This window comes from Pyrgilauda ruficollis, unplaced genomic scaffold, assembly GCF_017590135.1.
Source record: "Pyrgilauda ruficollis isolate IOZ18807 unplaced genomic scaffold, ASM1759013v1 scaffold188, whole genome shotgun sequence".
NCBI classification, from domain to species: Eukaryota; Metazoa; Chordata; class Aves; order Passeriformes; family Passeridae; genus Pyrgilauda; species Pyrgilauda ruficollis.
Genome location: NW_024517873.1, coordinates 12,258 through 38,113, shown reverse-complemented (window position 1 = coordinate 38,113; position 25,856 = coordinate 12,258). Strand labels below are relative to the sequence as shown.

The following is a 25,856-nucleotide window of genomic DNA, read 5'->3' as shown; positions in this document are numbered from 1 at the left end:
CTCTGTTGAGTTGACAATATTTTGTTTTGTTTTTAGACTCCATCCTCCATCTTTTCTTTTTGTTTTGGCTCTGGATTCGCTCCCCGGGGTCTCGATCCCCCTCCCCACCGCTTCTCTTTTCAGTTGTCCACCACCATGGCCCTTGCACCCGCGTCTCCCCTTCCTGCAGGGAAGGGGTGTAGCCTGCCTGCAGGTAAGCATGTCCCCCTGGAACCTCCCAGCCCTGTGTGTGCCTTCCCTGTGTGTGTGTGTATGCTCAGGGATTGCCCATGAAGGAAGGGTAATGGTCTCTCTCTGCCCTTCTTCTCCAAAAATAATCCCCTGCCTGCAGGGGTAGGTGGCACTGCTGGATGATCCCTGCACACACACCCTCTTCCATGTGCTCTGGCTTTTCCCTGCTCTTCTTTCCAACTGCTGTGGGTCCCTGAGGACCTGCTGAGCTTTTGTGATGCTTCTTGACTCCCCCAAGCCCTGAATTTTCACACAGTGTAGCCATGCCCCCTACTTTGCCAGCCTCATCCCCTTTGCTGAAGCCCACCCACTTGCTCACCCAGGTCAGCCTCCTGAAGAGATTTATTCCCAGTGCTGGCTCTTTGCTGGGAAGAGCCCCCTTGGTTTTGGAGCACACTTTTCTCTGCCCACCCTGCTCATCCTTCCCTGCTCCCCCAGTGCTGTGAGCATTCACTGCCCTGGGGGGGCTGTCCCCACGCTGGTGGCTCTTGCTGGGCCCTGACACTGTCCCTTGTTTTCCAGGCCCGCGGGGAAGGTGATGGAGAAAAATCCCTGTGGTTCAAAGGCGGGTGAGTACAAGGGGAAGCTGGGTACATTCTGCCACCTGGGATGTCAGTCCCCCTCCTCAATAGGATGTGATTAATGAGCTCAGCATTAATGGGCTTGTGTGGGGAAGGGTTGCCAAGCTGTGGGCATTCAGGGAAGCCAGTCTTTTGGAGCTGAATTTTGGGGCTGGTCAGTGCTTCTGGAAGAGCCAGCAGACATGACATTGCTCTGTGACCCCAAGAGCTGCTGCTGAGGGGGAGAGCGAGGAGGTGAGTTGAGATGGGGATGAGGAGGGGTGGCAACTCCTGCTTCCCTCATGGAGTGGTGTCATGGGGAATCCTGAACCTCTCACCTGGATGGCCTGGAGGTCTCAGTCCTGTCTTGCCCTCACAGACAGCAAGGACCACATGGACCTGGGCAGAACCTGGTAGGTTGCCTGAGAACCCTCAGATCACTCCAGGGATTTCTTTCTAGCAGGGCTGTGAAGTTCCATTCCTGCCTTGGGTTCCCTGGCAGCAAAACTTGAGGCTCACCTGCTCAGTGCTCCTCTTTGGGGTCCCAGAGGGAGCCCCAGCTCTCCAGCCTCACAGTGCAAAGCCAAAACTGACTAAGCCAAATAGGCAGTTTTTCTCCTGGGTTTCACTGTTAAGCTTCACGTGGGGAAAAATCACAGTTTTTGCCAAAATCCCTTTTCCCTTAGTTTTTAGTCCAGTGATCCCTACCCTGGTTGGAGTGGTGGTGGGGATGGGGATCCCATGGGTGGGTCCCTGGCCACACGGGGGTTGCTTTGCAATCCTATTCACCAAGTCCTAGATATTGAGCAGAAATCCTTTCCTGTGAGGGTGGTGAAGCCCTGGCTCAGGTTGTTCAGTGCAGCTGTGGCTGCCCCATCCCTGGAAGTATCCAAGGCCAGGTTGGCAACCTGATCTAGTGGAAGGTGTCCCTGCCCTTACCAGGGCATGGAACAAGATGGGCTTCAAGGTCCCTTCCAACCCAAACCATTCCGTGGTTCTCTGAAGTGCTGAGTGACTATGGGGCAACAGCAGGGGGCCCCTTCCTGCCTCAGTTTCCCCTTGCCCGCTGACTCTCCTCTCTCTTGCAGGCCTGGTGGTGGGCTGATCATTATAGACAGCATGCCGGACATTCGCAAGCGAAAACCCATCCCCCTAGTTAGCGATTTGGTGAGGTTCCTCCCAAGGCACCCCCCCACAGCTGCCAGCTTTGCTCCTGCTGCGCCCCACCGGACTGCGCCGCCCGTGCCCCACTCCCCAGCTGCCTCTAACATGGCTTGTGTTCTCTGTTTTCTTTCCTGTGGCCTGGCTGGGCCTTCCCTGCGGCAGGGGGGCGGCTGTAAGGTTTCTGCGCTGCATTAACAGCATGCCCGACATTAAGCCTGGACGCAAATCTCTCCCTCTAGTCAGCGATCTGGTGAGCGCGGTGCGAGGGGTTAAAGAGACAGCGCCCTTGGGGATGCCAGCCAGCCCTCAGTGCCCCCAGCCCTGCCAAAGGGGGGCGGGGGTGTCCCACACTGCCTGGGGGGCTCCTGGCCCTCCTTGCAGTGGGGAGCTGGGCTCTCCCTACCCGAGGGTGCTTCTCTTTAACGGAGCTCTGGTCCCTACCCCAAGCATCAGCCTAAGGTTTCCCAGGGCTGTATCTGGTTTCCCATTTTTTTACTGGTGCTGTGTCCCTGGTCCCTTCCTGTCCCAGCTGCCGTGCCAAGCTGTCCCTGCAGCTTGGAACACACTGGTGCTGGACAGACAGACCCCAGATACCAGGGGAGGGCTGGCAATGGCTTTTCCAAGTTGCCCAGACCCTGTGCTCCTGTCCCCACTGTCCCAGTGTGTGGGGCTGGAGACCCCCAATGTACAGGCCCCCCATTATGGGGTCCCCTCCAGTCCCTGGGCTCCATTGCACAGGGTCACTTTGCTGGTCCCCTCCTGCTTCTGATGACAAGAGACAGCAATTTTGGAAACAAGACACCCTTGTCCTCCAGAATTAGGTGTCCTTCCCATCCTTCCCCCTCTCTTTACACCTTGTCATCTCCACTGTGTGCCCTCCCTGGGGTGCCACCCTCCTGTTCCCAATCTGCCTCCCCACATCCCCCTATCCCCTTGCTGTCCCCAACTTGGTGCCCCCACCCCAGCCCTCTTGGGCAGCTGCTGATGCTTCTGCACTGTGCTGTGTTGGTGTTTTGGGGGTGGGGGGGTGATGGGGTGGGCAGTGTGTGGGGTTTGGGGGTCTGCTGCCTTTCCCTGCTGGGATTTGCAGGCTGCAACCAGTGCTGTGGCTTGGGGACACAGTGCCCCCCACCACAGACTGCTCAGTGCTGGATGAGGGGGTGTTTCCCCAGTTCCCACTGGTTCTGGCAGGGAAGGGGCTCTCCTGGGAAGTGTTTGCACTAATGGCTTTTTATTCCCCCCTTGCTGGCCCGGGCTGCCCACAGGCCATGGTAAGTGCCCCCCACCCTATCTCCCCAGGGGTCTCAGACATGTGAGAGGCTCTGCCCCACTGGAGCTGAACTGGGAATGTCATGGGCTGCTGCACTGGTTCCAGTCCCACTGCACAGCAGTGCTGGCAGCAATGGGGGCTGGGCTGTCCCCACTGCCCTCATGCAGCCAGGATCCTTCCCTGTCTGGAATCGGGGTCTGTCCTGGGTGTTTCACAGCCACTGGGGTGTAGGAGGGAGCTCTCATGGTCTGCTGGATCTGTGAACTCGCTTTCTTTCCCACAGTCCCTGGTCCAGTCCAGGAAAGCGGGAATCACATCCGCGCTGGCCTCGAGCACCTTGAACAATGAGGAGCTGGTAGGTGCTGGGGTGGGCTGGGTGCAGGATGGGTGGGAGGGGGAAACAGCCTGGGGGCCAGGCCAGCAGTGGAGGTGCAGAGTCAGTGCCCCACCAGCATCCTCTGGTGATGCCTGAGCATTCAGGATGCTCATGGCAGCACCTGGGGATAGAATCATGGGACCATTAGGGTTGGAAAGGACCTATAAGATCATCAAGTCCAACTGTCAACCACCACCATTAAATCAATGTCCCCAAGTGCATCGTCTGCCCTGCTTCAGCGTTTCTCCCCCTCTCTCCCCTCTCCCTGCACAGAAAAACCATGTTTACAAGAAGACCCTGCAAGCCTTAGTGTACCCCATCTCCTGCACAACGCCCCACAACTTCGAGGTGTGGACGGCCACCACCCCCACGTACTGCTACGAGTGCGAGGGGCTGCTGTGGGGCATTGCCCGCCAGGGCATGCGCTGTGCCGAGTGCGGCGTCAAGTGCCACGAGAAGTGCCAGGACCTGCTCAACGCTGACTGCCTGCAGAGTAAGGACCTGGGGCCCACAGCCTTGTCCCTTCTCACCTTGCAGAGGGAGGAGGGAGCAGCCCAGAGAGCTCCACTCCTGACCTGGGCATGGGAGAAGTGGTGTGCAGAGCAGACTCATCCTGGGCAGGGGATAGATCTCTGCAGGTTTGGATTAATTCATGCATGGAATCACTGTATCGTGGAATTGTTAAGGCTGGAAAAGACCTTTAAGATATCAGGTCCAACCATCAACTCAGCACCTTTGTGGTCACGGCTAAAGAGTAAACTCAAATGCCACAGCCACGTGTTTTTTGCACACTTCCAGGGATCACTCCACCACTGCCTGGGCAGCCTGTCCCAGGGCTGGACGACACTTCTGGGGAAGAAGTTTCCCCTGATACCCAACATAAACCTTCCCTGGTGCAACTTGAGGCCATTTCCTCCTGTCCCTGTCCCCAAGTCCACCATGCCAACCTGTGAGAGCTCATGTCTCTCTCCTGGGTACCACCAGCCCCCCAGCCCATCTCACCCATGCCTGTCCTCTCCCAGGAGCGGCGGAGAAGAGCTCCAAGCATGGAGCAGAGGACCGGACCCAGAACATCATCATGGTGCTCAAGGACCGCATGAAGATCCGGGAGCGCAACAAACCAGAGATATTTGAGCTGATCCAGGAGGTGTTTGGGGTCAACAAGACCACACACACGCAGCAGATGAAGGCAGTCAAACAGAGTGTCCTGGATGGCACCTCCAAATGGTCAGCCAAGATCAGCATCACTGGTAGGCAGCTTGTCACCTTCAGCCTTGGGGACCATGGGAATGTCCCCATTGCCCAACCCCTCATTCTGCCAGGCAGCTTCAGCCCCTGGGGGGACACAGGTGCCCGTTTCGGGGATCTTAGTGTGGCTGCGGCACTGACTTTTCTCTGTCTGTTCTCTCTGCCATGCTGTGCTGTGCTGCAGTGGTCTGTGCCCAGGGCCTGCAAGCAAAGGATAAGACAGGTTCCAGTGACCCTTATGTCACTGTCCAGGTTGGAAAGACGAAAAAAAGGACTAAGACTATCTACGGCAATCTCAACCCAATCTGGGAAGAGAATTTCCATTTGTAAGTTCACCCCCTGTCTCCCCATTCCCCTCCCTGGCCCTCATGGTTGTGCCAGGCTGTGCTGGCTCTTGCCATGTCCCAGTAGGGTGGGGGGAGGCAGCTTGGGTTCTGTTTTCTGCCATGAGGGTGTGGCTCTAGGGGCTGATCCAGGCTGTTCTGGGACTGCCTGGGTGTGGCACAGAGCCCACTGGGAGGGGATTGGTGCCCCCTCATCTGCTCTCTTCCCCAGTTCCTGCTTTGTGCTAGTCCCTTTTGTTTACGGCAGCAGTGATGGGGAGTAGCTGGAAAGGTTTCACTGCTCATGCTGGGGCTTGCCCTTTGTCACCTCCCCAGCGAGTGCCATAACTCCTCTGACCGCATCAAGGTCCGTGTGTGGGACGAGGATGATGACATCAAGTCCCGCGTCAAGCAGCGCTTCAAGAGAGAATCCGACGACTTCCTGGGCCAGACCATCATCGAGGTCCGGACCCTGAGCGGGGAGATGGATGTCTGGTACAACCTCGGTGAGCAGCACAGCCTGGGACCCCTGCCCTGGGCTCAGGGGGTGCCACATCCTGCTCAGCCTGGGACCCCCGGCCCTGGAGTCCAAGGGGAAGTGCTGCCAGCCATAGGCTGAAGGCTATTGCAGCAGGGTCTGCTCTTAGAAACATTTAATATCAAAAGCTTTCAGAATAAAGTGTTTTCCCAGGGTCATTTTGAGAATCCCCTACCCATGAGGTTCTAGAACACCAGCCTCCTGCAGAAGGGAAACTGAGGCACAGAAAGGCCATGTCTCTAGCAGCTGGAAATGTGGCCAAATCCCACCCCAGCCTGGCTGCACACCAGCCAGGTGCTGGGTGTCCCCTCAACCCTGGCCCTGCGCCAGAGCATTGTGCCAGAGCACTGTGCCCCTCTTTGGGGCTGGCAGTGAGCAGGGTTGCCCCAGGAATGCCTCACACCTTGTTCCTCTCCCTGCACCCACAGACAAGCGCACAGACAAGTCTGCAGTGTCAGGAGCCATCCGGCTGCACATCAGCGTGGAGATCAAGGGTGAGGAGAAGGTGGCTCCCTACCACGTTCAGTACACCTGCCTGCATGAGGTGAGCAGCCCAGAAAGGCACAGGGGGCACGGCCCCCTCCCCAGCAGTGACACCCTGCCACCACCTGCCCTGGGGAGCTGACGGGACTCATTTCTACCTCCAGAACCTGTTCCACTTTGTGACGGATTTGCAAAACAACGGGGTGGTGAAGATCCCCGATGCCAAGGGGGATGATGCGTGGAAGGTGTACTTTGATGAGACAGCACAGGAGATTGTGGATGAGTTTGCCATGCGCTATGGAGTGGAGTCCATCTACCAGGCCATGACGTGAGTCCCCTGTCCCCATTTGGCTCAGAGGGGCTGCACCCACCCCCCAGGTGGAGGGTTACTGTCCCCATCTTCCTCTTCTGCTGCCATTGGCACTCATCTCCCTGCCATGGGTGCAGACTGGCCCCAAACCTGTGCACCCATCCTTCCCTTTCCCAACATACTCTGGCACAGCCTCATCTCAAGTCCGGTGTCAAGTTTGGACACCACAAAATTAAAAGGATCTAAAACTGTTGGAGAGTGTCCAAAGGAGGGATATGGAGCTGGGGAAGGCTCTGAGGAGTGGCTGAGGGCACTTGGCTCGTTCAGCTGGAGCACAGGAGACTGAGGGGAAGCTCCTCGGGGGCTGCAGCTCCTCCCCAGGGGAGGCAGAGGGGCAGGGGCTGAGCTCTGCTCTGGGACAGGGACAGGAGGCCAGGAAGGGCTGGAGCTGTGCCAGGGCTTGGCATGGAGCTCAGGGAAAGGTTCTTGCCCCCGAGGGTGCTGGCACTGCCCAGGCTGCCCAGGGAATGGTCCCGGCCCCAAGGCTGCCAGAGCTCCAGGAGCTGCCAGGGATGCTCAGGGTGGGCTTGTTGGGGTGGCTGGGCAGGGACAGGGGCTGGGCTGATGATCCCTGTAGGTCCCTTCCAATTTGGGATGCTCTGGGATTCAATGACTTTTGCACCCCAAACCCTGCATCCCCTCCCGTGACTCTAAACCCTCAGCTGCCACTTCTATCCGTAGGCATTTTGCCTGCCTCTCCTCCAAGTACATGTGCCCCGGGGTGCCGGCAGTGATGAGCACCCTGCTGGCCAACATCAACGCCTACTACGCCCACACCACCGCCTCCAGCAATGCCAACGCCTCCGACCGCTTCGCCGCCTCCAATTTCGGGGTAAGTCCCATGGTACGTAAACGCTCTTTTCTTTTTCTCTCCTTTCTTTGGGAGGGGGTGGGGGGCTCAGGAAGCAAAACGAGCTGTGCAAAACACCCCAACCCCAAACTGCAGCCAGGCAGCAGTGGGGTCACCCCCTGCTTGCCCCAAAAGTCATCCTGCTCCTGTATTTCAGGAAGGAAAAGAGCCACCACCTTCCCAGGAGAAGGGCTAAATTTGCTCCCCTATTTATTGTGGGAGCCTGAGCAAACTGGGTGGCAGTGTGCCAGGACAGTGTGCCAGCCACCTTGGTGGCAAAATCAGAAGCATGTGGCCATTACTCACCCCTGCACTTCCTGGGGGGTCTTGCACAGCCTCGTGTGCTTTGGGGGACCCCAGCCTGCTGCAAACTCAGCCGGTTGTGCCAGCACCACTGACTGCCAAGTGGGGCGAGTTTGTGGCAGGGCTGGGTGCCCCTTGGGGATGTGGGCAAGGAGGGGCTGAGCCCTCACCTTGGCTCCCCGACCCGTGCCATCCCAGAAGCAGGAAATGGTTGCTCTGGGTGTGCATGGGTCGAGCCAGGGTCAGTGCCCAGCCCCGGGTGCAGCAAGGTGCTGGGTAGCCAGGGACACAGCCAGGGCCGAGCACAGCTCCGGGCAGCTTTGGCTCACCTCCACGTTCCTGTTGCAGGGGGTAGCTAGAGCCGAGCGAGCTGTGCCTCCGGATCACGCAGGAGGAGAAAACCAAAAACCCGCCTTTTCTCTAACATGGAGGATTTTAAAAACTTGTCTCTTTCTCTTTTTTAGAGAGCCTAAGGTTGGGTGCTAAAGTGCCCGGCCGTGTCGCTTTAACCCTGAGTACCCGTCGTGTCCAGTGTTAGAGTGCTGCAGCCGCTCCTTGGGTGTTGGGGACGCACGGCCCGGCCCAGGGCCCGGCTGGGCCATCCCTGCCAGCGCCGAAGGTTTGCGGTGGCCAGCACAGGCTGTGGCCACGGCCGAGCCATGGACTCGCTGCCCCTCCCACCCCTGTGCTCTTATCCCAGGACTCGGACGCTGCTCCGGACTCTCCAGAGCCCTGCGGGTCAGCCCTGACCCGTACAGCCAGTGCTGAGGGGGGAACCAGGCCTCTCATGGCAGGCCCACATGGCTGTCCAAAGCCTCTCCATCAGCAGGAACACAGGGAAATGCTCCCCAGCAACATTTTGGGGTCAATATTGGGAAGAAATTCTTCCCTGTGAGGGAGTGAGGACTTAGGTTGACCTGAGAACAGCTGTGGCTGTCTCATCCCTGGAAGTGTTCAAGACTAGATTGGACAGGGCTTGGAGCAACCTGGGATAGTGGAAGGTGTCCTTGCCCATGGCAGGGAGTGGAATAACGTGGTCCTTAAGGTACCTTCCAACCCAAACCAGTCTGGAATTCTATGATGAGTTGCTTTTCCATCAGCTCTGATGCCTGATCCAATCCACAACCCAAGATAGGATTTGCATCCTTCTGCCCTGTGCTCCCTGGGTGGGAGCTGGGCTGAGCTGAACTACAGCCCCTCAGCCCCACTGGAGACCCCCCACATGGGGTGTTCTCTGCCCATGTCCCTTGATGCAGTCCAGTGGGGTGAGTGAGGAGTCATGGAAATGTCCAACTCCTGGGGCCAACCTCAAGATGAGCAACCACTGCACATCCTTTCCCTGCCCTTTTTCTTGAGCTCTTGGAAAGCCCCAGTGGTGGGGCTACTAATCCTGCAGCCCCTCTCCCAACTCTTGTCCTGAGCCCAGGCTCAGAGGTGTTCCAGTGGGCAGGGCAGACAGAGCAGCTTGTCACCCTCCCAGCTGACACACAAGGGACACGTGGTGTCACCTCTCCATCCTGAACAGCAGCTGGCATGGCCACATGTGCCCCAGGAGCTGCTGAGGGCTTCGAGTGAGCCCCAGCCACCAACAAGGAGATGCGCTTCTCTGCAGGCATGTCCTGCCCATTCAGGGCTCAGAAAAAAAGGCAGGCAGGCATGCAGGAAGGAAGGAAGGAAGGAAGGAAGGAAGGAAGGAAGGAAGGAAGGAAGGAAGGAAAGGGATGGGCTGAGAGCAAAGTGAGACAGGGGCGGGGGGGTCGGTCCTGCCGCCTTTGCCCTGTTCACCTGCCCCCGGGGCGTTTCTCCACAGAAAGATCGCTTTGTCAAGCTCCTGGACCAGCTGCACAACTCCCTGCGCATCGACCTCTCCATGTACCGGGTAAGGTGCCTGCCCTGCCTCAGTGTCCCCACCTGAAGCAGCACGTGGCTGCTCCCTCACTCTCACTTGCCCTTGTGAATTTTGCGGGCTACTCCCCTCTTTCCTTTCCAGAACAACTTCCCTGCTAGCAGCCCCGAACGGCTGCAGGACCTGAAGTCCACAGTGGATTTGCTGACCAGCATCACCTTCTTTCGGATGAAGGTACTGCTGGGGCCCCACTCACCCTGTCCCTCAGGGATCAGATCAGGGGATCTGACTCCCTTTGGCCTTGGTTCTCTGTGGGTTGGGGTTGTGCTGGCCTGTGGTGCTCCTGGGTGGGTGTCTGGGGGTGCTCCAAACACCATGCCCTCCCTGCACACTAGGTCCAGGAGCTGCAGAGCCCCCCACGAGCCAGCCAGGTGGTGAAGGACTGTGTGAAGGCCTGTCTCAACTCCACCTACGAGTACATCTTCAACAACTGCCATGAGCTCTACAGCCGCGAGTACCAGACAGACCCGGTGTGTGGCAGGGGGGGTGCTGGGCACTGACCTCCCCATCCCATTCTCTCCTCCTTTTCCTCATGCTCTTGCTCCCTCTCCAGAGTGCTTAGTCCTGTGCAGAATGATCCCCAGGCCTTGGAGTTTGAGCTGTGGGGTTGAGATCAGGACAGACAAGAGGGGATTGCATGGGACCCCCAGGGTATTCCCTCCTGCTCCCTTGTTAGCCCTGACACAAAGTTGAGCCCTGCACTGGCGTGACCAAATTTTCCACTGTGTCCCTGCCCCTCCAGACAAAGAAAGGTGAGGTGCCCCCGGAGGAGCAGGGCCCCAGCATCAAAAACCTGGATTTCTGGTCGAAGCTCATCACCCTGATTGTCTCCATTATTGAGGAAGACAAGAACTCCTACACGCCCTGCCTGAACCAGTGAGTAGGTGGAGTAGGGAAGGGGACACTGCTGTGCCCACAGAGGGTGCCCACGTGGAGGCAGTAGGATCTTGAGGCCTTTGGAAGTGGTTTTAACATCCATTCTACAGATGGGAAAGCTGAGGTTGCTGGGAGGTGTGTGAGGGATGTCTGTCCACATGGAGGGATTCACCCTGTGTTCATAGCCTTGAGCTGTGCCAGGGGAGGTTCAGGTTGAACATCAGGAAGAATTCATGGAAGGGGTGGCCAGGCATTGGATGGGGCTGCCCAGGGAAGTTTGGAGTCCCTACCCCTGGAAGTGTCCAAAGAAGGCCTGGATCTGGCACTCAGTGCTTTGGGCTGGGTGGCAAGGGGGCGATCATTCACAGGCTGGACTCAATGACCTTGGAGGTCTTTTTCACCCTAAATGATTCTGCAATTCACACTCTCCCCTCACCCCAGGTTCCCCCAGGAACTGAACGTGGGGAAGATCAGTGCTGAGGTGATGTGGAATCTCTTTGCTCAGGACATGAAGTACGCGATGGAGGGTGAGTCCCACCTGCCACCCTGAGCCAGAGAGGGGTGAACCAGGCAGGAGCTGTCCTCAGCTCACACCTTCCCTGTTCCATGGGCAAACCCATTTCATCTCCTCATCAACACTCCCTCCAGAAGCACTTCCATCTTTTTTCCCTGGAGCTGCCCCTGGGGAGCCACGCCCCAGATTTGGGACTCAGAGTGAGCCCCAGGCCCTTTGCTCATGCAGAGCACGAGAAGCACCGCCTGTGCAAGAGCGCAGACTACATGAACCTGCACTTCAAGGTGAAGTGGCTGTACAACGAGTACGTCACCGAGCTGCCCTCCTTCAAGAGCCGCGTGCCTGAGTACCCCGCGTGAGTGCAGCCCTGGGGCCGGGCAGGGGACTGCCACCACGAGGGCTGCTGGCCTCACCACGGTGGGTCTCTCTTCCAGCTGGTTCGAGCCCTTTGTCATCCAGTGGCTGGATGAGAATGAAGAGGTGTCACGGGATTTCCTGCACGGAGCACTGGAGCGGGACAAGAAGGATGGGGTATGAACAGGACTAGGGATGCAGTCTCGGAGGAGAGGGGCTTGTCCCTTGATGCCCTGACTGTGATGTCCAAATATGTCCTGATGGGCCAAAATCTCCCCCACATATCCTGCTGACACCTCATCTCACTCCTACAGTTCCAGCAGACCTCAGAGCACGCGCTCTTCTCCTGCTCCGTGGTGGATGTCTTCTCCCAGCTCAACCAGAGCTTTGAGATCATCAAGAAGCTGGAGTGCCCCGACCCCCAGATCGTGGGGCACTACATGCGACGGTTTGCCAAGGTGGGCACCTGCCAGGGCAGGGGTCAGCACCACCCCTGGGACCACAGTGCCAGCCCTGGCTGGGCTCCTGGGCTCCCTGTGCCCCTCCATCCAGCTGTGGGCAGCCAGTGTGCTACTGACACACCCTGGGACACTCCCAGCTCTGCTAGCACAGGATATTAATTAATTAATTATGAGATAATTGATGAGTTATTTGCTTAATTAATATAGATTAATTCAAACTGGCTTGCTGCAATATAGGAGGAAGTTAAATGCTGGCTTGGTGGCTGTTGCCTTCACAGCTGTGCTGGAGCAGCCCATGGAGACCAGTTGTGCTGGATCTGGCTTCCAGTGGCTGAGCCCATGTGGCTCCTGGTGCATGAACTTGAGCCAGCTGTGCCCAAGTGGGCAAGGAGGCCAATGGCACCTAGTCTGTACTAGCAATGGTGTGGCCAGTAGGACCAGGGCAGTGACTGCCCCCCTGTGCTGGGCACTGCTGAGGTCTCACCTGAAATCCTGGGGTCAGTTTGGGGTCCCTCATTACAAGAAGGACATTGAAGGGCAAGAGCGTGTCCAGAGAAGGGAACAGAGCTGGGGAAGGGTCTGGAGCACCAGGAGCAGCTGAAGGACCTGGGGAGGCCAGCCTGGAGAAAAAGAGGTTCAGGGGGGCCCGAAAAAGAGGTTCAGGGGGGCCCTTCTGGCTCTGCAGAACTCCCTGACAGGACGGGGCAGCTGGGGGAGGAAGCTGAGCTCTGCTCCCAGGGAACAGGGACAGGATGAGAGGAAATGGCCTTAAGTTGTGCCAGGGGAGATTTGGGTTGGATGTTGGTAAAATTTATTCACTGAAAGGTTTGTCCAGCCCTGGCACAGGCTGCCCAAGGCAGCGGTGAAGTCACCATCCCTGGAAGTGGTTAAAAAACATATGGATCTGGCACTTGAGGATATGGTTTAGTGGTGAACATGGTGGTGGTGCTGAGGTGATGGTTGGACTTGAATTTATAGGGCTTTTCCAACCTTAATGATTCCATGATTCTGTGATCCATGAGGTCAGAGGGTCTGGGGCTCCCCGTATGTATCCAGATATGAGGTTGTTTCACTGCTGTTGGACTCATGGTTTCCTTCTCTCCCTCCTTACCCTTTCTTGCTGCTGTCTGGGTGTCTTCCTTGGTGCCCTGTTTGGCTGCAGACCATCAGCAATGTGCTGCTCCAGTACGCTGAGATCATCTCCAAGGATTTTGCCTCCTACTGCTCCAAGGAGAAGGAGAAAGTGGTGATGTATCTCCCTTTTGCTGTCTCCATATGTCACCTCAGCCCCAGGGTGGGTCAGTCCCTTCCTGATGGCAGTTCCTGACACACTGCCAGGGTGGCTTCCCTGCCATCCCTGTCCTCATGTCCCCTAGTGCAAGGTGGGAGGGTCCTGGGACTGTGAGCAGCTACCCCAGGCATATTTATTGGTGCTGACCCCCCTCTCCATCCCACCCCTCCAGCCCTGCATCCTGATGAACAACATCCAGCAGCTCCGTGTCCAGCTTGAGAAGATGTTTGAAGCCATGGGTGGGAAGGATGTGAGTATGGGGGGGTTCCAGGAGGGAGTCCTGTGAGGGGTTGGATCATTCCCTTCCCCCCTGAGGTAGCCCCATGCCCAGTTCCCCAGTGCTGGGAGCAGACCCCTTCCTCACTCCTGTGTGGGGTCACACTGTGCTGCCCCATGGCACTCTGCTCTCCCACTGTATTGGACTGGGAAGGGCTTCACCCTGCCCAGGGATGCATTTGGGATGCAGAAACTTCCCTGAGGGCTGGTTTAGGAACCCTGTCAGCTTCAAAAACCTCTTCCTCCTGCAGCTGGATACAGAAGCCAGTGATATCCTCAAGGAACTGCAGGTGAAACTTAACAACGTCCTGGATGATCTGAGCCGAGTCTTTGCCACCAGGTACAGCTGGGTGAGAGGGCAGGGGCAGTGGGCAAAGGAGAGCTCTGGGGGTTCAGGGGCTCTGGGGGGATATGCTGAGCTGCCTGCGTGTTGTGGTCCTCAGTTTCCAGCCACACATCGAGGAGTGTGTGAAGCAGATGGGTGACATCCTGAGCCAGGTGAAGGGCACCGGCAACGTCCCCGCCAGCACCTGCAGCAGCGTCGCGCAGGACGCTGACAACGTCCTGCAGCCCATCATGGACCTACTGGACAGCAAGTGAGTGTGGGGGCAGCTGGAACCCCCATCCTGCCTCTCCTGGCCTCGTCAGACAGTGCGGGGGACCTGCAGAGTCAGGGTGACACGGGAGGGGTGACACGTGGGATCTCCTTTCGCAGCCTGACGCTCTTTGCCAAGATCTGCGAGAAGACGGTGCTGAAGCGGGTGCTGAAGGAGCTCTGGAAGCTGGTGATGAACACCATGGAGAAGACCATTGTCCTACCCCCACTCACAGACCAGACGGTGAGTGATGGGCAGGGGGACCAGGGACCCTGAGACACAGGTGGCTGACTGGGGCCAGTGTGGGACATGGCTGGCCAGGTGCCCTCAGTGACATGTGAGAGGGTGGGGACTTCACTGACATCTCCAAACCCGTGTCCAGCTCCTGACCAGGGAAAGGATGGAAGAGATAGGTCATCCTTCCTCCAGAACCTTCTTGGTTGGCTTTGGCAAAGGACCTTCCTGCCACCTCCATTGTGGCACAAAGAGGGAACACTGGCCCTTTCTTATCTGTCCTTCCCTCAGAGCTGAGACAACATCCCATGCCACACTGATCCACACTGGCTGTGGGCATGCTCCCTGTGGCAGGAGGTGAATCCAGGGGCTCCTGGAGTGTGGGGAGATGCTGCCTGTTTGCCTTGCTAAGGGGCTGGGGTTTTCATGAGGATGGGGGAACATGTTCCCCAGGAGGGCTGAGCTGTTCCTTGCTCCTGGGGGATTTAGGAAAGCAGAGCAAACCCAGGGAATGGTCCCTCTGAGGCTCCATATCACATCGCTATTTGTCTGTCCCCCCTGCACCTGAAGCTTCCTGAGGTGGTTCCTTCAAAGGCACGCAGGAAAGGGTGACACTGAGTGCTCTCAAGCAGCTACACACATATCACTCTTTTGTGGCTTTTGTCACCATTACAAAGCTGGGCTCAGGCTCTTCCTTGGAGTTCCTGGAGCTGTCAGCCTTCATGTCACCTTTCTGGGACTGTGGAGCTCCTGTGCTGTGTCTGTGAGGGACAGCACAGTGGTGACATGTCAGTCCTCAGTGGTGCCACCTCACTGTCAGTGTGTCACAGCCCTGAGTCTGGCTCAGGTCAGCCCCACATTGCTTCTGACTGGGCTTGGCCAAGGGTGGCCAAATCTCATAGGGATGCTGGTGCCACTGAGTCCCAGTCCCCATCCCAGTCCCCTTCCCAGTCTCTTTCCAGCCGGGCTGTGGAGACAGTGGGGTCTGTGCTAGGGCACAGGACGGGGCATGGACATGTGGCTCTGTTGGGTGATTTTCCTGAGGGCAGAGAGTCCCTGGAGAAAGCTGTGCTGGGACTGGTCCCTCGGGCAGGGGACGTCCTGCCCAGGTGTCCCTGGGTGCCAGCCCACAGGGTGGCCGGACAGGCTGGTGGTTTGGGGGTGCGTGTCAGAGCCAAGAGTTGGCTGGGGTCCCTGGAACTGAGCCCCCCTGGGGCAAAACCCTCCCCCCCCCCACAGTCAGGAGGGACTGGGCAGGTGAGGATGGGGCTCCTCGGGAGCTGTGGAGGCCTGCGGCGCAGTGGCAGGGCAGTGACACTGAGTGCTGTGGCTGGGGGACAGCCATGGCTCTGCTGGGGGTGGGGGGCAGCCAGGGCTGGCGCTGGGGAGGATGGAGGAGGCGGGGGCCGACACTCACGTCACGGTTGTTCTCTCCAATTGCTCCTCTCGCCTCACAATGGCAGATGATTGTAAGTACGGCAGCTCCCTGTCTGTCTGTCTGTCTGTCCGCTCTGTGTCGGTCCTGGCCTCGCCGGTTCTTGTCTTGTGTGGCTGCCCGTGCCCTGCCCACACCCTCCTTCGGCTCCTGACCTGGTCCAGCTCCTGGTCCCCGCCCCTGCCTGGCACTGGCTCCTGGCCGGCACATGCCAGTCCCTCCGGGATGTGGTGGGTGGAGAGGTCTTGGACAGATTGGCAGTGCCGGGATATGGGGAGGGACAAGGGGGAGTGATGGGGTGGTAGGGGACGGTGATGGCAGTGCCATGTCATCAGGGACTGCCAAACCTGGGCTCCGTTCTGAGGGGAGGAATACCGCGGGAGGCACGAGCAGGGAGCAGTGCCTGCCTGCAATCAGGGCTGCTCGTCCTTTCTTCGTGCCTCAGTTTCCCCTCGAGGCCCTGGCTGGGGTCTGGCTGTGATGGGGGCAGAGGTTTTCCCTGCCAGGAGGAGGAGTCTCTCGGGGACGCGGCGGTCCCTGGCCCAGGTGCTCGGTGTTGGGGCAGGCTGCTGGCACAAGTTGTGAGGCTCTTCCCGGGTCGGGATATGGCCCTGGGAACCTGGACTGCTGGTTTCCTTCTCGGCATTGCTGCTGGGTCCTTGCATGGCTTTGACTGAGCAGTTTCCTTCTGTCCTCTTCTGACCAGTCTGTGGCTGTGGGTTTATGCCCCTGGGGGCAAGGGAAGAGCAATTCCGCCCCCCCCATTCCTGTCCCCACCCCTTGTTGTGACCCAGGCACCTATGCAGGAAGAGCAGTGGGAGCCAGCTGCTGGGTGCTGGTGCCAGCCCCTGCAGGGACAAACACCCCTCTGCTGTCCCCCAACACTTTTTCTGTCCAACAGTAGCATTTGGGGAAGCCTTGGGCGCAGCCCGGGGCTGAGTGTCCTCTCAGATCTCATGAGGACCTCATGGGGACCTCGTGGGAGCCCCATGTCCCAGCTTTGCTGAGGCTCTGGGGGACAGAGCAGTGTCAGCTCTGTGTGGTACAAGCTCCTCTTGTTCACCCATCACGCTGTGCCAGGGCCAGAACCCCTCCTGGCAGCCCTATTTGGCCATACCTGTGCTGCTTGTTCCTTCTGAGGCTTCCCAGCCAGCTGACTCCGTGCTCCCCTCTCCTGACTCCAACAGTCCGTGCTCAGAGCCGAGTTCATCCCCGCCATGGCACTGTGGCTCATTTCACACAGTTCCTCTTGCCTGGGCCAGTGTGGGGCTGGCACTGGGCCCAGCCGTGCACAAACCAGAGCTCTGCGTGCCAAAGCCAAATCCCAGCTACTCCCTCCCTGCTCCCTCCCCAGTGCTGGGAGCACCTGCCAGAGCTGAAGCAGGATGTGTGGGGGCACCAGAGCCTGCCCACACACAGCTGGATCCTGTATTCCAGCAAGGATCATCCCTCATGGATTCAGCATCCCAGCAGTTTCCCAGTGTGAGGACAAGTTCTCCAGCAGTGCAACATCCTGCTTTCCAGTGGGGATCCAGCACCCTGATGATACCAGGCCCTCACTGAGTATCCCGGTGGGGACCAGTCCCCCACTGGCTGTCCTTCAGGAGCTCGTGATGTCTCTGCCACCTGTGCCCCTGTGTCCTGTCCCATGCTGTCCCCCCACCCCACACTCAACCTCTGACATTGCTTCTACAGGGCACGCTCTTGAGAAAACATGGCAAGGGGACAGAGAAGGTAAATAGCTGTGGGCTCCATGTGTGTCACTGCCCCGGGGCCACACTTGTGGTCTCACACCCGCCTGCTGTGGAGGTCCAGGCTTGTCCGTGCTTCCTCTGTCGTGCTGTCTGGATGTGCTGTTGCCTGCGTGGTGTTGTGGTGAGGTGTGCTGTGCTGTGTGCTGGGGACAGCCCCAGTTCTGTGTGTCCCCGGGGTAGGGAGAGGGGTCTCTGTGGTGATCAGTCCCCTTGGGGCAGATGTGGGGTGTCACCTATCCCCGTGGGGAACACTGCCCCACAGCCCTCAGCACCAGCTGCCTGCTGGGACAGTAGGGGGGTGAGACCCTCTGCATGGGAGACCCTCCATACAACCCCATCCCACTGTGGGGGGGCTCAGGAAGAGGGGACCCCCTGTCCTGGGCCTTGCTGGGCACAGTGAGGGCCCCGGGGCTGCTGGGATCCCGTGGATCTCTGAGCCTGCTCCCCCTTCCTTGCTGAGCCCCAGTCCTGCTCCAAGGGCTTTCTCCAGCACATGCTCTTGCCCTGTCTGGGTGCTCCTGCCACAGGGTGGAGGCCCAGCAGTGACCCCAGCCTGCTCCCCAAATCCTGGTTCTTGGGAAGAGCCATGCCAGCATCCATCTGGGCAATGCCTGCAGCTCCCCCTCCTCTCCTGGGGGACACTGGCTCCTGCCCAGTTTGCTGAGTGTGCTGGGTGAGCTGATTCCCTCTGGTCTCCCAGCCCCAGATGGGGTGGGGAGCAAACCTGCCCGTCCTCAGGAGAGACCTGGCACACTCATCTCGGCTTCACCAGCGTGGCCATGGGGCTGAGTCTTTGCAGCTGTGAACTGGTGCCCAACCAGCAGCACCAGCAGAGAGCTGGGCAGAGCCAGAGGAGAGTACAGGCCAGAGCCCTCATGGCCAGGGGATGTGGGGGGCCTGGAGCCGCGGCTGAATGCTGCTGGGGCCACCAGTAACTGTCCCTTGCTGTTCTCTTCCAGAGCAGGGTGAAGCTGCCCAGTCACACTGAAGTAAGGACATGGCTCTTCTGCTCCCCACTTGGCACTGCTCTCTCCCCTTCCCTCCCCGCTGTCCCTTGTCCCTTGTGCTCTGGGTTGGGGACTCCCAGCTCAGTACAGTGTCCTGCTGTGCTCTGTTTTGGGGACACCAGTGTCCCCAGCTCCCAGCCTGTCCACTGACTGGGGGAGATGGGAACAGTGAGAGTGGAATTAATGGGACAGAACTGGGTGGGCAGAGGGGTGGGCACAAAGGGTTAATGGGGCCATACCAAATGTGGGCACGGGGTGGACAGACCCCTGTAGAAGGTACTGGTTAATGGGAGAGATGCTGAGGTTCCTGTGTTGGGAGGGACTGGAACTGCTGGTGCTGGGAGAGGGAAGGTAGTGGAGTCTCTGGGCCCCAGTTTATCCAGTTGCACTTGCACACTGGAGGAGCTGAGGAGGAGAGCTTGTGCTCAGCCCAGTCAGAGGTGCCAGCCCAGGGCAGTGAGCAGGATCTGCCCATCCAGGGGGCTGCTATGCCCATGGGCCCTACAGAATGGCCCCATGGCCCCTGCCATGGTGGGGTCAGGCCGAGGCAGCCCGGGTCTCCCACGTGGGGGAAGGGGCTGGGAACCTCCCTGGGACTGCTGGGGCTGGGCAGGGCTCCGTGTGGCTGGGGGCTGTTTGGTGGCTGTGGGGTACAGGCCATCCTCCCGTGCCCGCTGTCCCTCGCTCTCGCTCTCTGCTCCCGCCGTGTCCGATGTCCGAGTGGTCTGTGCCCTGCTGTGCCAGGCCCTGCTGGATGCAGGAGCAGGTGCTTGGAGCACAGGAAGGAGGATGGGACTCTTGGGCCGAGCTGCTTGTGCTGAGCAGAGCCAAGGATGACGCCAGGGTGGCGTCCTGCCCTGGGGTCCCCAAGCCTGCAGCCTCACAGCTGTGCTGAGAACTTGGGGCTGCCAGCCTTGTACCTGTGTCACCTTCCTGGCTGCTGTCCCCTGGAGCCTGGAGGAGCCCCTGGAACTGCAGCAAGCTTCTGGCATGATGTGCCCAGCCTGGCCATGCCACCCCCAGCCTGGCTGCTCACCAGGGCTGTCCCTGTTTCTTTGCTCTCTGCAGGGCACACAGATGATTTTCAACGCGGCCAAGGAGCTGGGGCAGCTTTCCAAGCTGAAGGTGAGGGCTGGGGGTCTGGGCTGGGGGTCACCGAGCTGAAGGTGAGGGCTGGGGGGTTGCGTTGCTCTCTGTTCCAGGGTGAGTGCCAGTGCCACTGCTGCCAGGACCCCACCACTGCCCCCTTGCTGGCTGGGCTGGGCTGGGGGCAGCAGGGTCCTGGTGCTGTGCTGAGAGCAGGATCTGTGTCCCCCAGGACCACATGGTGCGTGAGGAAGCCAAGAGCCTGACCCCGAAGCAGTGTGCCGTGGTGGAGCTGGCACTGGACACCATCAAGGTGAGGGCACTTTGGGGCATTTGGGGTGCCCCCAGGGCTCTGACCCTGAGGCCCAGGCACAGGAAGCACTAGGGGGACCCTCTCAGAACTGCTGAGCATCCTGAGGCCTTTCCCCTTCCAGCAATACTTCCATGCTGGCGGCGTGGGGCTGAAGAAAACGTTCCTGGAGAAGAGCCCTGACCTGCAGTCGCTGCGCTACGCCCTGTCCCTCTACACCCAGGCCACAGATCTCCTCATCAAAACCTTCGTGCAGACCCAGTCGTCGCAGGGTAGGACACGCTGCCCTGGGCCCCGCTGTGCCCTCGTCCTCCCCACGCTGCCCCATGGCCAGGACCCACCTTGGCTCTGTCCCAGTGGGCTGGGGGTCCCAGCCAGGCTCATGGTGGGGAAGAGAAGGGTGGGGAAGGAAAGGGCTTTTTCCTCCCATGCCTTGCTGGTGAAGAGGGGCCGTGGTGCCCAGCAGCAGCAGCCTGGCACTCCCCAGTTCCCCACCAACAAGAACAGTGCCAGGGCATTGCTGGACTGGCATGGAAATGGGGCCTGTGGGTGGGGGGAAGGTCACCCTCTGGCCAGGTGTCGCAGTGTTTGTCCCCTCTGGATGGCCCCAGGCACCCAGCACTGACAGGGTCCATGGGATCCGGATGCTGTGCCAGGGCATGTCCTGGGCATGCTGGATGCCCAAGCCCCTGATCTGGGCTCTGGTGTGCTGAGGTGAAGTGCAGGATGCTGGGCACCTTCCAGGGCAGGATCAGCCCTCAGCTCTAAATGCTGCCCTTTATTCTGTCCCTTGGCTGCCGGAGGAGGGCCCTGAGCTGCTCGGTGGTGGTCACGGGCCACCGCAGGGTGCCCCAGCCAGGCTTGTCTGTGTCCTCGGGGAGTGGGACGTGCGTTTGCTGTCCGTGAGTCTCCTTCAAGGGACGTCTGTCCTGTCTGTGCCTCCTGTGCCAGCCATGTCGGGGGCGTGGGGTTGGGTCTGGTGGGTGCCAGCACCCCTGGGTGTACCCTGTCCCCAGGAGCCCACGCTCGGAGCTGGGGGTGCCTGGCACTCCTGTGTCACTGCAGTGTTGTCCGGGTACTTGGCCGTCAGTCTGTCTGCGAGATCTGATTTCTCTTTCTCTTTGTTTCCCCCCCCTCCCTCACTGTTCCCGTTCCCCATGCACGTCATCTCCTTCCTTCTCTCTTTCTCATCTCCTTCTCTCTTCTTCATCTCTTTCCTCCTCCCTTCTTTTGCATCTCCTCCCTCCTCTCTTCGTTGTCATCTCCTTCCTCCTTCATCTCCTTCCTCCTCTCTTTGTGTACTCTGTGCCGTGTCTCTGTCTCTTTCTCTCTCCTTCCCACTAGTTCATGGTGGGAAAGGGATTAGGTTTACCCTTAGTGAAGAGGTTTATCCTGAGAAGGGTACGTGTGCTACTCGCCCGCCCCTGCACCTGCCTGCCGCCGGCCTGGGCTAGTAACAGTCCCAGCACCGCGGGCTGGGGTGGTCTGGGGACCCCCAGCATCGCCGGCCTTGGGGACCCCCAGGATGGGCAAACTGCCACTCCCAGGGCTGCTCTGGGGGGAGTTTGAAGGAACTGTGCTCAGCCATATTGACCACCCCCAGAGCGGGTCGGGGGCTGTCCCTGTGGGAATAGGGGTGTCTTCCCACACGCTCTGGGCACCCCACATTGTCCCCAGCACTGCTGCACACACCGTGACCTCCCCCTGAGACATTGGCTCTAGGGGAGGCCATGCCACATCCTGTGCCCTTCCTGCCCATCCTGCTGCCCTAAGGACCATTACTAGCCCTGCTCCGGCGCGCTCCGTCTGCCTGTCCTGGGGCGCAGGGAATGAGCCCCCCGCGGGCCCTGCTTGGCCTCCATCACACCCTGCTGGGGCGGGGGCTGCACCCCCGCTTGGCCTTCCATGCCCAGACCCCCTCCCCACCCGCCATCGCCTCCATCCCGGCTCAGCATGCGGGGGCGGGGGCCGGGGGTGGAGGGGGATGTGCCATTGCCAGCCCTGGCCTGGCCTGGCACCCTCAGTGACACGTGGGGACATGCCCTCCTTCCACTGCTCTTCCCACCCTGAGAGCTGCCCACTGAGCCCTGTTGGATCTCTGTCACCCCATCAGAGCCACAGAGCCTGTCCCTCTGCCTTGCACCCCGTCCTTCACCCACGGGTGCATGCACAACTCTGGGGTGGTGGGGGGTGGGCTGACCTGTTGGTCCCCAGGCTCGGGGACCCCTGGGCTTGGTGTGATCCCTGGGATGGAGGGGTACGAGGGGGCGGGTCTGCCTCGAGACACTGGTAGGGCTGTGGCTGCCCTGGCTGTGTCCCTCCTACCCAGGGAGGGACCATGACACTGTCACCCCTCTGTGGCCAGAGCATGGGGAGCTGGGCCACTGTCCTCTGCCCCATCCTGGACAGGCCTCTCAGCCCTGCTTTAGCAAGGGGGGGTCCACAGGGGTGGGATGGCAGAGGCAGCGTGCTGCTGGGGGTGTCCTTTCATGTCCATCACAGCTGCTGCACCCACGCTGCTGTGCCTACAACCCTTTGGGACACACCCTAATGCCCACCCCTTTCCACCCCATGGTGGGTGACCTGCCTCCTCAGTGGGGTTAGTATTGGGCAGGGCATGTCAGGAACATTGGCAAAACAGGCACTTCATCTCGTCCCTCTGTCTGTCACAGGGTCTGGTGTGGATGACCCCGTTGGGGAGGTGTCCATCCATGTGGAGCTGCTGACCCATCCCAGCAGTGGTGAGCACAAAGTCACCGTCAAAGGTGGGTCCTGCTGCCCGGGGTGCTGGGGTCACAGCTGCAGGTGACAGTGCTCCGTGAGCCTCACCTGTCCCCTCCTTGCAGTGGTGGCTGCCAATGACCTCAAGTGGCAAACCTCGGGTATCTTCCGGCCCTTCATCGAGGTCAACATCATCGGGCCCCACCTCAGTGACAAGAAGAGGAAATTCGCCACCAAATCCAAGAACAACAGCTGGGCCCCCAAGTACAACGAGAGCTTCCAGTTGTGAGTGGCACCACGGGCTGGGGATGTAGGGACAGGCTGGGGGAAGTGTCCCCAGCACGTGGGGACCTCCAGGGGTCTGCAGGGAGTTTGTTCATCCCCGATGGGGTGTTTTAGGTATTTTCTCATTGGTAAAAGCAGGGAGAGAGGAGCAGGAGTAAAAAGGAAAAGGCTTTCCTAGGGGTGGGGGCGGGGACAGCAGCCACGTAGGGGCTGTTAGTGGCCGGGCTAGCGGTGAAGTGTGACCCCTTTTGCCAACACCGCCCGTCCCTTGCCCCCCCTCAGCACGCTGGGGACGGAGACAGGCCCGGAGTGCTACGAGCTGCAGGTGTGTGTGAAGGATTACTGCTTCGCCCGGGAGGACCGCACCGTGGGCATCGCCGTGCTGCAGCTGCGGGACATCCTGCAGCGCCCCGGCTGCGCCTGCTGGCTGCCCCTGGGCCGCCGCATCCACATGGACGACACCGGGCTCACCGTGCTCCGCATCCTCTCGCAGCGCAACAACGACGAGGTGGCCAAGGAGTTCGTCAAGCTCAAGTCGGACACGCGCTCGGCCGAGGAGGGCAGCAGTTAAAGTCCTTTGGCCCCCCAGCCCTCGCCCCCCGCTCCCGGCCCCTGACAGAATCCTCCAGCCGTGTATAAGCCATAGGAGTGGCCACAGAGGAGTCGCTGCCCCGGCACTGGGGAGGGGGTGCTGTGGCTGCAGTGACAGACCCTCGCCTCCCTCCCCGGCCACGATGGCTGGCTGACAGCGGTGCCGAGCACAGCCAGGCCCCCCTCACACCCCGCAGGAAGGTGCTGGTGTTGGGGGGGTTGCAGGGAGGGGCTGGAGCTGAGCCTGGCTGAGGGGAGCAATCGGCCCTTCCCCAGCCTGTCTGAGATGGAGGAACCCCAGTGGTTCATCTCTGAGCCTCCACTGTCCCACCCAGCCCCACACCTCACCGAGTGACACAAGGAAAGGGCTGCGGGGTGTGTGTGTGTCTGGTGCCATGTGCTGTGTTGGTGAGTGGCTGGCACAGCGTGATGGCCCCTTGTCCCCATCCCTGAGCGTGGTGGTGTGTCCTGAGGGCAGGGCAGCTGCCAGCCCTGAGCACATATGTGTACATATGTAAATACCTGTACATACAGGGCAGCTGGACAGGCTGTGTCCTGTACCCGGAAGGGCTATTGGGGCTGTTGGGTGGGTGGGTGCAGCCCCCCTGCACAGGGTCCCCTCCCTGGTTGGCAGCAGCATCACCAGGGTCGGGAGCAGCAGGGAGCAGCCCCCGGCCCATATCCTGTCTTCCCTGCCTTGCTGCCACCGTGGGCTACCCCACTGCCCCCCACAAGGTGCCAGGGCTGAGGGCGCCTGAATAGAGGGACTTGTTCCTCTTTGCTCTGGCCGGTGGGGACCAGCATCCCTGAGCAATGCAGCCCATGGGATCTCCTTGGCGCAAGAAAACCCTTCCCACCCCAGCCCAGAGAAGCCCTCTCTCCAGTCCCCCAGTAAGCACCAGTTCTGTGCCCCCCAGTTCCCCAGTGAGCACCATTTCTGTGTGCTAAGTGGTGTGCATGTCTCGTGCGAGTGCCTGGGAGGCCTGGGTGTGTGGTGTTGGGGTGGCCACCCCAGCTGGCCAGTTCGCCCCAAGTCTGGGGCAGACAGAGGCCTCATGACCCCACAAATCAATACAGCTCTCTCAGTCCCCTCCCATCCCAAAACAGGGTACCCCAAATGGCCCCCACGCTCCTTTGTCTAGAGGGTTTGCCTGGGACCAGAGGGTTTCACTTTGCTCTCTCGTTTCTGTTCAATGTTTACACCCTTTTCTACCGGCTGCTCCCGCACGGCCCGGCTGCGGCTCGGCCCTGCAGCCCGACCGTGGTGCCCTGGCCCTGTGCCCCTCCCCAGAGCGTCCTGTTTGGCATGTGATTGAACTGACCAATTCTGCTCCTGTAGCACAGTGTCACCGATGCCTGTGTGTCTGTCCCGCCCGCCGTGGCGGCTCCCATGGATGCATGACAGTGAGATGTTTTGCACTATTTTGAATTTTTTGGGCTCTGTAAAAATATTTTATTATAACTGACATTAAAAAGCACACCCTTCACTGTGGCTCCTGTGGGGAGTTGGGAGGGGATGGGCATCTGGGGGCATTCCCACCTCAGTGCAGCACTTCCACCTTTAAAGGGAAAACCAGGGATATCCAGCCTTGAGGATAACCAGCTCCAAGGATAAGCAGCTCCAAGGACCAGTAGCCCAGGGATGATCCCTGTTGCCACTCAGCCTCCCTGAGGTCACCTTTACAAAACCAAGGATAGGTGTTAAATGGAATCTCGGGAACACAGAATCCTGGAATATCCTGAGCTGGAAGAGACCCTCAGCCCAGCCTGTCCCTGCCCAGCCACCCCAACAAGCCCACCCTGAGCATCCCTGGCAGCTCCTGGAGCTCTGGCAGCCTTGGGGCCGGGACCATTCCCTGGGCAGCCTGGGCAGTGCCAGCACCCTCGGGGGCAAGAACCTTTCCCTGAGCTCCATGCCAAGCCCTGGCACAGCTCCAGCCCTTCCTGGCCTCCTGTCCCTGTCCCAGAGCAGAGCTCAGCCCCTGCCCCTCTGCCTCCCCTGGGGAGGAGCTGCACAGCTGGGACAGATGTGTCCTGGGAGGTTGTACAATGCTGATAATTCCCAGGCATAGGAGTGATCAGGGAGAGCCAGCACAGCCTCATGGAGGGCAAGGCCATCCCTCGCTGGTCTCGTGGCCATCCCTGATGGGGTGACTCCATCAGCAGATGAAGGGTGAGCTGTGGATGGCACCTGCCCGGACTTCTGTGAGGATTTTGACACAGTCAATCAAAACACTTTCCCCAGTAAATTGGATTGATGTGGATCTGATGAATGCAGGGCCCCGATGACCTACAGAGAGAGCTGGGGCTGTTCCTGGGCTCTGGCAGAGTCCTGCTTCACCCTTGAGAATTGTGGGGCAGCACCAGGCTTTGCTAGAATCATGGAATGGCTTAGGCCGAATAGGACTTTAAAGCTCAAGTCCAACCCTATCCTTGTTCTTGA

At 59.6% G+C, this 25,856-nt stretch overlaps 1 protein-coding gene across 8 annotated transcripts; it reads left to right on the top strand.

Moving 5' to 3' along the window:
* The first annotated feature begins 56 nt into the window (after positions 1 to 56).
* Positions 57 to 24,900, top strand: LOC121352375 (protein unc-13 homolog A). 8 transcript variants are annotated; one of them, XM_041465259.1, is made up of 34 exons: positions 57 to 193; positions 754 to 800; positions 1,171 to 1,204; positions 1,880 to 1,958; positions 3,221 to 3,226; positions 3,509 to 3,580; positions 3,875 to 4,094; positions 4,624 to 4,851; positions 5,034 to 5,175; positions 5,509 to 5,678; positions 6,139 to 6,254; positions 6,358 to 6,521; positions 7,245 to 7,395; positions 9,527 to 9,595; positions 9,707 to 9,796; positions 9,958 to 10,092; positions 10,365 to 10,498; positions 10,940 to 11,025; positions 11,241 to 11,367; positions 11,447 to 11,543; positions 11,681 to 11,824; positions 12,990 to 13,073; positions 13,291 to 13,368; positions 13,646 to 13,734; positions 13,838 to 13,990; positions 14,110 to 14,233; positions 17,355 to 17,393; positions 18,373 to 18,402; positions 19,489 to 19,545; positions 19,739 to 19,819; positions 19,941 to 20,088; positions 22,489 to 22,581; positions 22,663 to 22,822; positions 23,105 to 24,900. In XM_041465259.1, exons 2-34 carry the CDS (start codon positions 770 to 772, stop codon positions 23,391 to 23,393), a joined length of 3,720 nt encoding a protein of 1,239 aa, XP_041321193.1. In that variant the 5' UTR covers positions 57 to 193; positions 754 to 769; the 3' UTR covers positions 23,394 to 24,900. The 8 variants fall into 8 exon arrangements, with proteins under 8 accessions (XP_041321193.1, XP_041321191.1, XP_041321195.1 ...); XM_041465257.1 differs by having other exon boundaries at positions 7,245 to 7,407; XM_041465261.1 differs by lacking the exon at positions 3,221 to 3,226.
* The last annotated feature ends 956 nt before the right edge of the window (positions 24,901 to 25,856 follow it).

What these genes read in the sequence shown, in the direction of transcription:
- LOC121352375 (XM_041465257.1), top strand. Translation starts at nt 770, where the DNA reads ATGGAGAAAAATCCCTGTGGTTCAAAGGCGG. An exon ending in TACACGCCCTGCCTGAACCA is followed by an intron (nt 10,499 to 10,939) that starts GTGAGTAGGTGG and finishes CCCTCACCCCAG; the next exon opens with GTTCCCCCAGGAACTGAACG. An exon ending in CCCCACTCACAGACCAGACG is followed by an intron (nt 14,234 to 17,354) that starts GTGAGTGATGGG and finishes TTGCTTCTACAG; the next exon opens with GGCACGCTCTTGAGAAAACA.